Source organism: Lissotriton helveticus, chromosome 5_1 (genome assembly GCF_964261635.1).
Source record: "Lissotriton helveticus chromosome 5_1, aLisHel1.1, whole genome shotgun sequence".
NCBI lineage: Eukaryota > Metazoa > Chordata > Amphibia > Caudata > Salamandridae > Lissotriton > Lissotriton helveticus.
In genome coordinates, this window is record NC_136065.1 from 1954609358 (window position 1) to 1954626192 (window position 16835).

The 16835-nt window shown below is 47.0% G+C and overlaps 1 protein-coding gene across 3 annotated transcripts in view; it reads left to right on the forward strand.

The window, feature by feature from the left end:
- The window catches only part of MLLT6 (MLLT6, PHD finger containing), a 767712-nt gene that overhangs the window by 573526 nt on the left and 177351 nt on the right, over positions 1–16835 (forward strand). For all 3 annotated transcript variants that reach the window (XM_078645616.1, XM_078645614.1, XM_078645615.1), the window contains one exon: positions 1329–1504. In XM_078645616.1, coding sequence (XP_078501742.1) covers positions 1329–1504 — 176 coding nt within the window. The remainder of the gene's footprint in view (positions 1–1328; positions 1505–16835) is intronic.

Below are 16835 nucleotides of genomic sequence, written 5' to 3' on the forward strand. Positions count from 1 at the left end.
ACTGCCTGCCTATCTCACAACACCTGTGATGAATTATTGGTTATAGTCAGGACTACATCCTGTGTTTTAACTAGGATTTTTCGTAACGTAGTTACTGCTATTCCAATACTTGGCTTTAGTAATGACAATAGCAGATTTGGTTTTGTGAGTTCGATCTGTTCACCCGTAGTTTAAGCATAAATTTTAAAAAGTCATACATGTGATCCATGGCAGTTTCTATGCATACTCATGGGACAAGAAAGGTCACATTAACTTCAGACCCTCCAGCTTCATATCTGATAGTACAGACTGCAGGAGGTACATTGATCTGTGATTCTAACATACATGGAGTGTCCTTCTTTTGTTAATATTAACAATGTCAAGCTGTAGCCCTGTTTGCGACCGTTGGAGTCAACCAATTTGTGACACTATGGAACAGGTCAAGGGCGATCACGAAGCAAATCTGTGTAGTAGATTGAGGCTAATTGATGAGCTACTGCAGATTCTGACGTTGTACAGCGAATTTCCTGCTACCAATGGTATACTGGCCCAACATACTCTAATGAGAGCTTAGCATGACCACATTAAATCTGTATGAAATCAATGGGTCAGCATTGGCCCCTTTGAAACTTGTGGGCCTCCTTGCACTACAGGCACAATTAGGCACTTGTTCCATGTAAACAGATCCTATGGCATACATATTTGAATATATAGTGGTAGGCATTTTTATAGTGCTCATGTTCACACTTACTAACCCGCCAACCAGAAAGACAGAACAAAGGTTAAAGATAAAAATTTGAATTGAATGGATCCATGAGGGGTGCTTTGAACTGTGCTATATGTCCAGCATAGACACAGATGGGGAATATTGGGTTGTAGTAAGAGAGTAAAATACAAAGAGGCAATAGTAGGTTTACTATCTGGGATAGAAGTTGGGGTTCAATGCGTGTAAATAATTAGTTATTTTTAGAGGTGTAGGCGAAAGAGACTAGAACTATGGTGCTTTATGATTCTGTGAGTATCTTAATCTTTGACTATGATACAGACTGAGGTAGTTCTATTCCACAGTGCTATCACAGATGAAGTATACCTTGTGCACCTCTGCATTTACGGTGCTCTGTTTTAACTCCTTGTACACTAACACCCATTACCTATGTCTGTATGTTCACCTGCGCATCAGTATGAACAGTTGCCAATGTATAATGTATCCTTACTGCCTGAAGCTCCCCATGATAGTTACTACACAATGTAATGTTTTTCTTATTGAATTAGTTTGTGATTGTTATTTTGCTTTTCTAGATTTTTACGTTCTCTGTGTAGCTCCCTCATTTCCTTTACTTCTTCTGCAGGAATATATACCAGCAATAAAGATCCAATTTCCCATGGAGGAGGGGTTCTCCGAGCTCCATGTAGCACCCCACTCTCCGCCAGCATCTTGTCTCACCAGGGATCTTCGTCTCTTCCACCATTCAACAGAGCTTCCTTTGCCACGTCCCTCCCAGCAAGTACATCTTCGAGCAGCACGGTAAGATGCTACCACATTACCTGCTCTTCTTAGCTTGAACAATCTTTGCACTCTTTTCTTTATAGGGTTTCGACATGTCAGTTTTCCTCTATATGACTGACCGTTCTGACCCCCCCTCCCCTTGCCCCCCTTTTTTAGGTCTTGGCCTGCGTAGGCTGCGCTTGCGCAGTCTCGCCGGTGAGATCTTATGTCTCTTAGTGTGGGGCTTGAACCCGCCCCTCTTCTCCATTGGCTGGCTTCCTAAACAGAGGCCAGCCATTGGAGAAGAGGGGCGTCTGTCAGTTTAAGCCCCGTCATTTTGGGATTCGGGGCGTGTTTTTTCATGTTCTTTCTTTCCTCTTCCCATTGGCTGGAATTTTACATTCCAGCCAATGGGAAGAGGAGAGAAAGAAAAACACGCCCCCGAATCCCAAAATGACGGTGCGTTTCTCCGAGGCATTTCTGCATGGTCTCGGAGAAACATGGTGGTGTGCATGGCGTTGTCCGACCGGCCGTGCAAAGGATTATAATGACATCAAACACCCTGTACCACTAAATTTCACTCAAACTCCCAAGTACCAGCAATGCACTTCGTATAAATGAAATGATCAGTTCCAAATGGATGTATTATGTGCCTCATAGGTACCAGCCTTTTGATGCTATTATGCTACTTACTTGGTCCCAGCTCTACTTCCATTTTAAAAGCATAAGCATCATGTGCCTATCTATCTCTGCCCCAGCTCTTCTGACGTTTCAGACGAACCTGCACTACCTTCACCAGTCCTTGAAAAGCGCCGGCTTGACTTGTGACTGACTCTGCCCCTGACCTCCAGGCTCCTTCAGTCATTTGCCCATACCCTAGCACCAGTTTAGCGCCTGTTACCCACTGTAGGGCCTCCATGCTGTAAGTTGCATAGCTGACAACCTTTGGGTTACGGCTCCCTAAACACACCTTTTTAATGAAATGCGCTGTGCTGAGAACTTTAATTAGCAGCCAAGCATGATAATGTACAATGACTCCCAAGTTATTGCCAGTTGCCCGGGTTACCTTTTTAGACTGCGACATGCGAATTGGCAGAAATTAGCAGTGAATAGAAGGGATTTCATTGTGCAGTGACAGATGGGGCGGTGGAAAATGTTACCTTGGAAATTAACTCTTGCCAGGTAGCTGCAATATTTCTGAAAACAAAGTAGCCCTCTCAAATACAGTACTCCCGCCCCCCCTCCCCCGCCCCCCCTTCCCCAGATACACCAGTACGAAACTGAAAACAATCGCTTTTGGAAGCAGAGAGAGCTGCGAATGGTGCATGCGCGCCACAGCCAGCCATATGTTTTCAATTATCGAGCCCGTGTCTGGGCACGATAATTGAAACCACATGGGCTTTGGTGCCCGTAACAGACACCAATAGGCCATGGGCGGAGCAATGCGCCCGCCTTGGCCTATGGTGTGCTATCCTAAAAAAGAACACACAGGCAAAGGCCAATAGCAGGCCACAAAAGTAAAAACACACGCACGAGCGTGTACAATTCCAGGGTCCATTTCAGAACCCCGCACAAAAGGACTCTCGCTGCGCGAGCAGTGCTGCGCACTGCATAGCTAAACGCGAGCCCTAAAAATTGGAGAGGGGCAGTGGTGCTGGACCCATGGGGAGTAAAGGGAACACAAGTGGATGGTTACGTTAACAGTTAAAACCCATAAAAACACCGCAGAATCTTGGTGGAGTGAATAGGTGAACTGCGGCAAAGGCGGTAGTCTTAGATTAGTCAGGCACACTGTAGTGGTTGACGGCAAAGCTTAGATGAGGAATTTACCCATGAGGAAAGTTTTGGCCTCCTTTTTAAAGCTTGCCAAAGAAGGGATTCCTCTAATGGCGGGTGGGAGAGAGTTCCAAATTCTTGGTGTGGGAGATGTGGTTGAATTTCCTGGTGCCAGTAAGTAGTCTAGCGGCCGTGTTGAGGCAGGCTTTTAAGGGTGCCAGGGAGAGCTTGGGTAAACCGGAGAGGGTGGAACAGCCATACTCCAGCCTAGAGATGACTAGTTCTTGGACTTCCAGTTTTAGGGCGGGAGCGTCGATGAATGGTTTCAGATTCCTTTGGTAGCTCAGATGAAACCTGGCTGATTTGACCATCCTTTTGATTTGCTCGAGAAGGCTGTAATGCTTACAGGTAACAATGGAATGCCTTATAGTTCCTTGTAGCATAGTTTTATGTTTTAAACTGACAGGATGATTCTGATTTGTTGGATTGGGAGCTGACTGGCATAGGAATCATCATCAATGGTATTGTATCTTAACCACAATTTGGCGGTGAGCGGAGCCAGCAGCTGAGGAACAAGGCACAGGCCATGAGGTGGTGAGAACAACCCAGGAACTATGCAGTACAGCAGATGGTGATAGTTGTAATGTGATGCTGACCGAGGTTACCTGACTTTATCTCACTTGGAGCCCATGAGCATACGGTCAGCAGAGTGAGCTTGCGTGAGTCTAACAATCAGCATGTGGTGTGCCTCATATTCCAGGATGCCTACATCCAAGTGAAATTTAGCTGCACAGTGTGCACAGACTCTAGCCATTCACAGTGAGACAGTAGAATTGCCACCCTTTCGACTGTAGCAGTGAGCAGCACTGGCGAGTGATATTTGAAGCAGCATGTCTCCAAGGCTCAAACTCAGACTCTGACCTGCTTCTTAAGGAAGACTGGACAAAGGAGGCACATCATCACAAGACCTTTCACATGATAAGGGTATGTTAATAGCATCGTTGCCTCTAGCAAGAAGCAAAAAGTGTGCACATTGAGACAACTGGACTAAAATTAAATGTCATCTAGTGGTCACAGGTACCACTGCAGCCTGCATTGTCAACACAGTGCTCATGCAATTAATCTGTTGCAGGTTTTTGTTGGAATTCATCTGATTTAATAGTGTTACCACCCATAACAACACAATAGTGTTTGCCATAAACAACAATAGATGGATGTCTGGCAGTTATTGTACCACCATGTTTTTTGCCTCAGTCTGGCTGACCTCCCTTCGAAAGGGATGTTCGAATAGATATTTGTAGGCTAATAAGTGTTGAAAGAAGTGGCACTTTGCCTGCATGTACAGAAATGTTATTAAAAACAGGATAGGACTAGTGGCTAGAGTGCTGTGCATGAGAGACCACATGGAGGACCACAGAGGAAGTAGAGGCCAATATCAGTAATGTGGATAAATGAGTATGAAGTAACTTTGATAGTGGACTCATGTTCCATGTGTTCCATCACCCCTGAATACATGCTCAGAGAGAGATGGCACAACGACAATTGGAACCTAAATATATAAATCCCGAGGAATACCAGGGAGGTAGTATTATTGTAGTAAGGTTCATGTAGGGCAGATCTAGAATTCCAGGAAAGGCATATCAAAGGCAAAGTCTCTCTGGCCAGAAGTGAGCATCCCATACTGAGCATGGGTCCATTAATATGACTCTAATTTCATAGTAAACTCAAAGGCATAACATCAGGTCACTGTGGTAAAGGGCACAAATGTGGCAGGAATACTGAGTGATACCTAAGGGATGTACAAGGAGAGACTTATAATATTAAAAGGATACTTCACAAAATAAAGTTCAAGGAGGGAGCTGAGCCAATAGGAAAGAAAGTGATACGTGTGCCTGTTGGGAGAGAATTTTTTTTGTTATTAAAGGATGTGGTTCAGGAGGATATAATTGAACCTGTTTGAAGTCTCTGAGTGGTTGTCACACGTATCTATAACAGAACAAATATGGGAAGTTCAGGTTTTGTGTGGATTTATGATGCCTCACTCAAAATAGTTTTGCTTAACGTTCCTCTACCCAATATTAACAAAATGATATTGGTGCTGAAGGATGAGCACAACTGGGACTTTAAGAAAGTATTGAATTAGTTTGGAGAGGTGGGGTTGACTTAGTGGAAAATTTATAGTTTTTACAGAAGGTGGTTGTATATTTAGTATGCATCATTTTAGTTGTAGGAGTATGGGTTAGGAGAACTTGGCATGGGCGATCAGAGAGGCCCCCACCCCATGCCAGTGAATACAACTCAGTTGAGGTCCCACATCCAGGCTACTTTCATATTAGGTGATATTTGCCTAGCACTATGCAGGCAGAAGGAATGATTTGCGTAGTGTATTGATGAAAGGGAAATCATTTGAGAGGGGGTAGTCCATAATCAAAACTGACCTGCTCCATTTGATATTAAGACAACCACAGTGGTTATAGTAGATGCTAGCGTTGTCCTGTAGGGACTTCCTGGTCTGAGCCATTCCATAGACTCATCACTGGGAAGGTAATGCTTTGGTATCTATTCTTAAGGGGAGGAATCTGTTATAAGTCTCGATCAAAAGGACAAGTTACTTACCTTCAGTAATGCCTTTTCTGACAGAGACTCTAACCACAGACTACTTATGACTCACCCTCCTCTCAGTTCTGTGAAATGGACTCACATAGCCTTTTAAAAAGATTCTAATCTAGTGATTTGTACACTAGCATATAATCATTTCTGTGAGCTCTACGTCTGACGGCACAGACCAAGATCAGAAAGAAATTGATTAAAAGCGCACAGAGGTATTGGAGATATAGTGGCCTGAAATCACAGGTGGGGTGGGGTGGACCCAACGTGGAGCTGTATGATGCCTCCTGCGAGGCACTTGCTGTCAAAATTCTCCTGGTAGTCTGGTGCCTGGGGAAATTCACAAGGTGAGACATCTAGGGTAGAGTCTCTAACAGAAAAGGCATTACATGAGGTATGTAACTTGTTCTGATTTCCATTGTTGTTTGTCATTTTGCTGTTGCTCACATTATTAAGGAGAGGAAATGAGTACAGTAAACTATTGAAAATCATGCAGTTCCTTTTTCCATGGCCTTTGCATGTTATCAACTACAGGAAAGGTTCTGATTCGGTCAGTTGGAAGCTGGCTGGCATAGGAATCATCTCTCTTAGACTTGAATCTTCACTACAGAACTCTGCAGGAAAGCATGAGTTTTAGGAGTTCAAAACTTGACATCACACACTGAGGTTGAGGCAATATGCCAAACTACTCATTGATTTAGATCTCGTTAGGTACCACATTCATAATCTTTTACACTCTGCTAGTACTATGTGGAACATGATTATTCAAAGGTATAGCTCTGTTTTTGAGTTCAAGAAGGACATTTCCTTATTAAAGATAAATCTTCCTCCTGTATTTGGTGAACATGGTCCTTTCAAATGAAGAGATGGTGCTATTAAGTTTACAGTTATTGGTTGAGTGGGCTTTAGGGTTGGGACGTGAGCAGAACGGAGAGGCACTAGAAGCTGACACTGACACACAGAGCTGGCACCAGTACGGAAGGCATGGATGGCTTGCAGAGATGATCTGTCGAACCCTACCCTGGTAGAATTGTAAAGTTAGGAGGAGTGTTGAACAGTTGTAGGATAACCTTATGCACATCACCATTAGTGTCTATTTAAAGAAACGTCTGGTGCTTGTGTGTCATGAGTAATGGAAAATAGTCTTGTGCCATCCCTGTTGACTGTGTAAAGGTGTGCACTGCTTGTCTTGTTGTGGGGTCTGCAGAGGAGGGTTGTTGTATTCACTGTTGATCCCACTGCAATGGAAGCAGATGCAATGTCCTGTGCTTGGGATCACTGATGAGAACTGTTACATTGTTGGTGGGTTGGCAGCACAAGTAATAGCAAAAGGATTAATAGCACTTACCTACATTTTGGTTGCCCTCATCTCCTTTTTTGTTAAGTACAGCTTCTTGTGTTTGTAATCTATGAATCACAATGTTCTTTGTCCAAAAGTTCAACTTCCAAGTGATTGTATTCCCATTTATAACAAGCATTTGCAATGCAATAGGTCTCGCATTTACGCAAGTTTAAGCTATTGGCATTTTAAATGACACTGCCTTTTATTTATGTTTTAAAAACAAAAAAAGGCATTGTTATTTGCAATGTCAATAGCTCAAACTTGCGTAAATGTGAGACCTATTGCATTGCAAATGCTTGTTCTGAATGTTCTAGTGATATATCAATACATTTTAATCTTTGAATGATACATACACTAGGCTTCAGTGACAAAAAAGAGTGTGATGTTATCAGGGTTAAGTGCATGTGGCATCACTTCCTGAAATTCGGGTTAAAAAGTCCTATGATGTCACTTTCTGCTACCCATGCCATTTCGGAGAGCCAGCGCCCATGGGCACACACTCAGATCGATGGAAACAGTGTAGTCTCAAGTTTTGGGCAATGCTGCATAGATCCATGTTGGTGGTGCGCTGCACTATTAGCGCCCTGTGCTCCAACCGCTGGCCCGAGGTCTCTGGTCCCGCTGAACTCTCTGGGTCTGTGCAGCACATACATAGGTGACTGTCAAGCGCAGTACAGCTGCACGCACATGGACTAAGAGCGTGATGTTCTCTCCCCGCCCCGCTGTACCCCACACCTCAACAGGCATGACGTGTGACTGTCCTCTCGGGTAACAGGGTGCCAGGGTCTAAGCCCAGCTCTATGCGGAACCCTCTCCCTCAGACTGAGATAACCTCTTTCCTTCCACATCCGGGTTGTAACGAGCCCTTCGCAAGTGCTACCCTACAGCTCTCCTGCCTACCTCTCCCCTATGCTCAGCCTGGAGCCCGCCATCCTCAAATCCCTCCTTCCAAAGAAAGCGGGCAGGGCTAGATCCCCCGCCATTGATGTCAGCAGCGAGGCCACGTGACTACGAAGGAGCACCAGCAGTGCAGGCGGGGATGGAGGGGGAGAGAGTGCTCATCTAACATGCACACACTGACCAGCACAGACATGCAGCGACAGAGGGGCGCACTGATTCAGTGACACATGCACAGGCAACGAGGCAGGCATGTAAAGACATTCGCTGACATACAAGAGCCCATGCGGTGACAGGCCCACACAGTGACCGAGACACATACACAAAGTGACAGTGAGGGATCTACATGTCCATGTTAAGGAACACACCGTGACACACATGCACAGTGACAGGGAAAAGCGCAAACACTGAAAACCACACTGGCATAGAGCACATACAGAGATAAGTACACACTGAAGGAGGAAAACCAAAGAGAAGTATGCATTGAGAGAGACACAGGGAGACGTTGATGCACACACAGCAAGTTAAAAAAACACACATCGAATCAGGCATACAGGCCCTGACAAAGGTACACTTTGTAGCAGGCACAGTAAGGGACAAAAAAAAATCAATAATCAAAAAACACTGTGACACACACACACTGTGACATACAAGTTCAGCTCCGAGCAAAAATGCACACATTGACAAGAATAACACGATGACAAGTAAAGCAAAGTGACAGAAACAGATAGAGGCAAATTGATTGGCACAAACCAGCCTGATAGTGGCAGGAAAACATGCAAAGAGGCATAGGCGCGCGGCTGTGGGAAGCCTGTCTAAGGACGGTTCAAATGGGACAAGCTTTGGGACCGAAATGCCCTCCAAAGGGGGGCATGATAAGAACAAGCATTTGCAATGCAATAGGTCCGGGACAGGAGATGTGCATGCGTACGGAGTGCACATCTCCTGTCCGTACGCGTGCACATCTCCTGTCCCCCTTCGGCAGAGAAACCGGCGACAATAGGTCTCGCCAAGGAGGTCTCGCCAATAGGTCACTAGACGAGACATAAAAATGAGGCTAGCTTGAAGGGCCAGAAATGTCATTCCAAAACTTAGACCTAAATGAGGATCCTAAAAGAGGAATTAGCCAATCAGAAAGTGTGTACTAGCCTTCTTTGCAGGTTCAGTGGAGGTTTTACATTTTCAGAAGCATTTTAAAATATAGGGTTAACCTGTTTCAATGTTTTCCAAACAGGAATTGTAAATAAAATATGATTTTTTGATGTGTTTTCCAATGAGTGCAAGGAGACTGCTTACCACTCAGTGTGAAAGCTTTGAGGCTATACCGACATTTTCAGGAACACGGTTGGAGTGAGGCGAGTGATAGGCTCAAAATGTCTTTTGGTTCCAAATGTCACTTAAATGTATTTGGAATGTGAATGATCATGTGCAAAAACAATGAAAGAGCAGAGCCCAAGATGGCCGCACCAGCGTAGAGCTCCAGAGATCGAGCTAATTAACGCCCAATATCTGTCACAATGATCCGTTTTCGCCCGCAACTGAAAAATCTCCTGAGACCCTCAACTCACCGGGGAGAGGCAGGCTGAAAAAGAAGTAATCCCTCCACCTCTAAATAAAGTTTGCGACTGGCTGAACAGATCTGCAGAACGAGTGCCGCTCGCCGGTGGCATGAGCGCAAGATGGTGACCGTCTCCCCCTGGGGCTCCTGCCCACTCAGATGAGCCAGCGTCTGGCCGTAAAACCCCCATCAACCTGACCACAGAGCGAAGCACCGCCCCAAGGGAGGCGACCGGAGGGCGCGGATCTGGTGGTTGGAGGCGCAGATTGTATAGATAACCTGCAGGAGGCGTTTGGGAGCTGGATCGGCAGCAAGGGACTGCCCTTTCGTCCCGCTGGTAGGAGCCTGATGCAGCTGGGTGCGCGACTGGCGCCTCATGTCGCCACCGCAGTGAAGAGTGATCCGTTGTTTCCTACTCAGAGACGTCAAGCAGGGGGCTCTCCAGTTTTCGCGCTCCCACCACGATTTCTGGAGCCATGGAAGAAACCTCACCCTAAGATGGCACCCGCCGGCTTTCGCGGCCGTCGCGGAGTGGGGAGAACTCTGTGGCCACGGATCTAGAGGTCGTTGCCCACTGTGAGGAGGTAGGCTGCTGCACCCCACTTGAACTGCTGCTGATGAGGCCGTGCCGGGTCACTGTCTTTGCCTCAGGCCCTCCTGACCTTAACATGGTGGCTGGGGCGGCTTGAACGCCCATAACAGTCTTGAGTCCCTGAAGCCTTCTCCCCCACCCCAGCAGTAATTAGCATGCAACCATGCAGGTGAGCTGAATCTTAAATCTTTAAACCAGCCCATGAGGATTCAAATGGTGACATTTGGGGCTGCACTTTGAGTGATCGGTTTTCTCCTGGGTATCGGTGATATTCCGGGGACTTGCCTGACGTGCCTGACCTTAACATGGTGGCCAGAAGCTCTTTCACAACCCTAATCCCGGCGCAACTCATCCAGATGCCGGCGTGTCCCAGCCGGAGGCCCCCTCGAGCGAAAGTTTAAAAATGGTTACCGGATGTCTCCACGGTCAGAATCCCTTACCTGACCCCGAGATAGCTGCCACAGATTTCCCTACCACTGGACTCCGAACAGACCTTTATCACATCCCCCATCGGTCTACGTGGCAGCCCCAGCTCTGGCTGTTTTTTTTACTCCCTACCCCCTCCCCGCTCCTTCTTTTACCTCATTCCTCGTTGCATATGTATCTATTCAAAACTTTTTTTCCCGTGTGCTGAGACCTGATCAACATGGCCGATACCCGGTGGAGTTGCTAGGCAACTAATAAGGAGATTGGCCCTGGTTCCCCCTCGACCATCACCTACCCAGTCCGACATTGGACACAGTTCTTCCCCGTCTCCTTGCTATGGCTCCTTCCTCCCCTCCTCTCCTAAAAATTCTCTCAACCTTGTTGTTTGTTTACTTTTCCCTACTATGCTATTGTAACTGATGTAATTTGTAACGCAAGGTTCTTCTGTTATAGGGCTCTGATACCTCCGGGTCTAGCCAGTGCTAAATAATCCTTTTTTATGTACCTTGTAATGCAACGTTCCACTGGTTAAGCGCTCTGATACCTCCGGGTCTAAACAGTGCTATATAGCCTTCTCAAATCAAATGGACTCAAAACTAGTTGTTCGAGGCATATGAGCTGCAGATTGCACACCATGCATATATTGCCACCTAGTGTTGGGCCCGGATGTTTGCAGTTCGTTTTGTAGAAAAGTCTTTGGAAGTCACGGGATAGGTGACTCCTCCTTTGGATGATACTGCGCATGGTCATCGGCTCCATCCCCAGATAGTTTTTTTCCGCCACCGGGCTCGGATGTGTTTCCAGCGCTCCGTGTTGAAACTGAATTCCTTCGCGCGCAATCCTCACCAACTTCAGAAAATAAGTTTCGAACACTTTTCCACCCGACTCTATTCTTTAATGTCGAATACTTCGATTCCGGTCGTCGTCGACGGCCTTTGGGCCTAACTAGGCCTCAACTCCAGCTCATGGGAAGGACGCCATTCAAGAAGTGTCCTCAATGTGGGTCGAAGTTTCCCCACACCGACCTTCATGAGGTGTGTAACCTCTGCCTTTCTCCGGAGCACGAGGTAAAGGACTGTTCAGCTTGTGCCTCTTTCCGCTCCAAAAAGACTATCCTGGACCGAAGAGCGAGAAGAACAATGGCTCGATCTTCAACTTCCATTCCGGACGACATCTTTGAGGAAGGCGTCAACGTCCCAGAACAACAAGACGTCGACAGCGGTTCCGAACAGGAAGAAGATTCGGTTGTCGAGGACGTCACTCCAGCACAGCGGGTCGTATGTAAGACCGGCGACCCGACCATTCCTCGACACCCCCAAAGAAGGCCCCGGTCACACCCTCGCCCTCGGGCTCGGGTGCACACCGACACTCTGCTTATACTGCCCCACCTTCGGGCCCAGCTAAGAAGCCAATTAAGCCTTCAGGCGACTCGGGCTCGAGTCAGCCTTATCATGGTGCCGGCGCCAACATACCGGCACCAAAAAAGACATCAACACCGGCTACGCCAACGTCCAAACCATTGGTGCCGAAACCCACAACTCCTTCGGCACCGAAACCCAGGTCGGAACCAGGCAAAGCTTTGGATTCCAAAAAACCACCGCAACCGAAAACACCATCGGATCCAAAGAAACAATCGGATCCAAAAACAACACCCTATCCGAAAAAAGATTCAGAGCCGAAAAAGACTCCTGCTTCCCCGACAAAGGACATTGCCAAAAAACCAAGGCAACCCGCTTGGGTGCAGAAACCTTTTCCAGCACCAAAAGATCGGCCTCCGGCAGAAGACTTATCTTATCCAGACCATGCTCAAAAGACTCTGGCTAGAGACCCAATCACTGGACAGTTTATTTTGGCCTCAAAGAAGCGACCACTGGACAAACCAGCTCCAGCTCTGCATGCCAAGAAGAAGGACATGGCTACCTCGCCTTTAAGACTGCCTTCCCCTTCTCCTCCACCTATGCCATCACCACAGGCTCCCATACCACAGCATTCCTTAGCATCCTCTATAGAACATAGGGATGATAGCTCTGATAATATGGGGGGTGACATGCCTGACCCAGCCACACCTACAGGATCACCTGACCCATGGAATGATTATACCACTCCAGATGTCCCAAATGTCCCTCAGGATGACTTATATCCCTCAAGGCCTTCCCCACCAGAAGACACTATAGGGTTTAACGAACTGAAACACAGCGCTGCACAATATCACGGGGTAGATATGCATACTGACCCTGTAGACGAAGACTTCCTGATGGATACCTTTGATAATGCACAAAGGTCTACATCCATTTTACCAATGCTTAAGGGAGTAACTAAACACGTTTCTGAAATCTTCAAAGACCCAGTCAGAACTTGAATCATTAACCCTCGTATAGAGAAGAAATATAAAGCCGCCCCTTCAGACCCAGCAGGGCCAGTACCACTAGACTCACTTGTAGTTTCCAACGCACGTAAGAGAGCAAACTCGCAAACATCAGGTGATTCTGCCCCACCAGATAAAGAGTCTAAGTTACTGGACACATCAGGGAAGAGAACTGCGTCTCAAGCAGCAAACATGCGGCGTATCGCCAACACACAGGCATCGCTAGCCAGATATGATAGAGCACATTATGACGAGTTAGAGTCACTAATGAGATACCCCCTGATAAGTACAGGGATAGAGCACACAAACTCATCCAAGAGGATAAAAACATTACAAACACCTCCATCAGGTGTGCCCTTGACGCAGCGGATACTGCGTCGAGAGCAGTTAACACCAGCGTCTTACTACGCAGACACACCTGGCTACGTATATCAGGATTCAAACCTGAGGTACAAAGTGCCATTTTTAATCAACCTTTTGATGAGCAACAACTATTTGGACCCAATGTGGATGTATCTCTTGAAAAAATGAAAAAAGATACAGACACCGCCAAATCCATGGGAGCCCTGCAGTCGCAGGCTCCCAGACGTTCATTTTGTCGCTCATCCTATAGAGGTGCCACCAGAGGATATTCCTCAGACACAGCTTCTGCCTCATACAAAGCCCTCACACAATCCACTTACGGCAAGGGCTACCAAAGGGGTGGGTACAGGGGTAACAATAACAAGGGCAGAGGTAAAAATAACAACTCCCGCTCTGCCTCTACCCCTGCCCAATGACTCCCTTCCCCTTCCCCCGTCCCAATCCACTCCTGTCGGGGGAAGACTCCAACAATACCTGCCAGCCTGGGAAAACATCATATCAGACTGGTGGGTGTTACAAATTATTCAAACAGGTTACTGTCTGGAACTAAAATCTACCCCCCCAAACATACCACCCAAGCAACGTCCAATGTCACAGGAACATTTAACATTGCTCAGACAGGAGGTACCATCCCTCCTGCAGAAAAATGCAATAGAAATAGTTCCACAGCACCAGGAAAACAAAGGAGTATACTCAATGTATTTCCTAATACCAAAAAAGGACGGGTCTCTAAGACCCATCCTAGACCTCAGACCTCTAAACGTCTACATTCAGTCGGACCATTTCCATATGGTCACACTTCAACAGGTCCTTCCACTACTGGTACTAAACGACTTCTTTGGGACTCTAGATCTCAAAGACGCCTACTTTCATATTCCCATCAACGCAGCGCACAGAAAATATCTCAGATTTGTGCTAGACGGGCAGCACTACCAGTTCAAAGTGCTCCCATTCGGAGTCACAACAGCGCCATGGGTGTTTACCAAATGCCTAGCAGTAGTAGTAGCACACTTAAGAAGACAGCACATTCATATCTTCCCATATCTGGACGACTGGCTCATAAAAACCAGCTCATACAGCCAGTGTGTACAACACACTCACGCTACCATTCAACTGCTTCACGACTTGGGATTCACAGTATATCACACCAAGTCGCATCTACAACCCTCACACATACAACAGTATCTCGACGCTACAATAAACACCCAACTTACACTAGCGTATCCCTCTCCAGCAAGGATAACAAGCGTACAAACTCTCCTAACAAAATTCAAGCCGCAACACTCGCTACCAGCTCGAGTGTTCATGCAACTGATAGGAATGATGGCATCTTGCATATTCATAGTACCTCACGCAAGACTACAAATGCGTCCACTTCAAGAGTGCCTAGCACGCCAATGGAACCAGGCTCAAGGTCAACTTACAAACCTAGTGTTGGTAAACGGTCGGACTCTGCAATGGTGGAACACCAAAAACCTTTCCAAAGGGCGATCGTTTCTAGAGCCAGTTCCTCAAATAGTCTTGACAGCGGACACATCGCTCTCCGGCTGGGGAGCCCACCTCCTACATCACACCATGCAAGGCAGGTGGACACCGCAACAAAAACTACTCCACATCAACCACCTAGATGTAATGGTTTCCAGGCTGGTTCCGCAGGAGCGTCAGGAATCCGGAGAATAATCCTCAGCCTTCCCCTACGGCCTTTCGACTCTATCAGACTCTAGAGTATCGAATGGCTCGCCAGGGGAAAACAGGGAAACAAAACAAGGAAAGGTTGGGGAAAACAACAGGTCTTGGCAGTGGACTTCGGAGTGGACACTTGGTGATAAGGCAGGCTGTAAGGGAAGGCATATATTACACTCTATACTTGATAACAACACTGTGTATATATGGACATACGAACATCTCATACCACAATTAGTCGTCTGGACCTTGGGACATTGCTGGTGGGTAGAAGAAGGTGTTTGTTTTTCTGTATACAATAAGACAAAGGACAATAAGACCACTATCCCATTCTATGCTAGTATGTGAAGGTAAATGATATGTAATTCTCACTCTGCTATGTTCTGATAGAAACTGGAAGAACATCCCATTCTTCATCAAGGCTGGATAAGTGTGTGCGAGTCTCTATCTTGGCGTATGTACAAGGTTATCTGCCATATAACAGTTACAATTAGTCATCCACTTTTGGAACTCCCCAACATAATGTAAGAAAAAGCAGCGCAAAGTGCTGTTACCGTGATTCTTTGAAGCTGAGCCACGAAAACACACGACACTCTGGTCCACGCAAGTGCCCCAATTGAAGTATACAAATGCCACAGGGAAGAATTGTAAAGGGGATTCACACAACGGGAGACAGCTCCGGTCTGTGAACCAAAAAGGCTGGAGTACTAGGCGGTGCCCGGCCGGATGGCGGGGAAAGACCTGGCCGCCGGGCAGGGCACCAGGAGAAGGGGAGACAGGACTAGCAGTGCCCGGCCGGATGGCGGGGAAAGACCCGGCCGCCAGGCGGAGCACCAGGAGAGGGGAAGGCTGGATTGGCTGTGCCCGGCCGTATGGCGGAGAAGGACCCGGCCGCCGGGCGGAGCACAGGAAATGGGAAAAATGGGAGAGCAAACATACTCGGAACGAAAATGACCGTGTAGAGGTAGTCGTTAGAAAGACACAGATTACGCTGACACCAAGGTGAAGAATATCGGTATAAAAGCGTAATCCAAACAAAATGGCCCCAGAGTACCAGCCGAATCAAAACACCCTCTCGGAGGAGGCAGGACACCAAACAGGAAACAAACATCCACGGGAAACCGGAAGTCAGGCAAAACAAACAGGGACTGAACCCTCGGAAGTACGGGCTAGGCGCAAGAACGCAAAGCGGCGTTCTGTTGTTGTAAAGCGTCTTTTATAGTGCCCATACGATTGGAGTTACAGCTCAAGAGGGACCTTGGGGCATGACAGCACACACCCCCCACAATGCACCCCCCCGGGTTTGGGCTTGTCCGGATGTCTCAGATGGTATAAACGTACCAATCGAGGGGCGTGTACGTTATGAGCAGGCTCCCAGGTGGGCTCCTCTACTCCATACCCTTTCCAATGAATAAAGCACTGGAGGTTCTTCCCCACTCTACGTGAGTCTAGAATAGCCTCAACCTCATATTCCTCAGAATCTCGAATGGTTATAGGAGCGGGTTTCTTTGGCAATCTGGTACCAGGTTCACCCGGTTTTAACAGTGAAACATGGAATACTGGGTGGATTCTGAATGAAGGGGGCAATTCTAGCTTCATGGCCACCGGATTAATCATCTTGATCAACTTATAGGGACCTATATATTTGGGGTTGAACTTGCGAGGACCACCAAGCGAAATGTATCTGGTGGTCAGCCACACCTCATCCCCGGGTGTATAGATAGGTTCTAACCTCCTGTGTAGATTTGCTCCCTCCGTGTA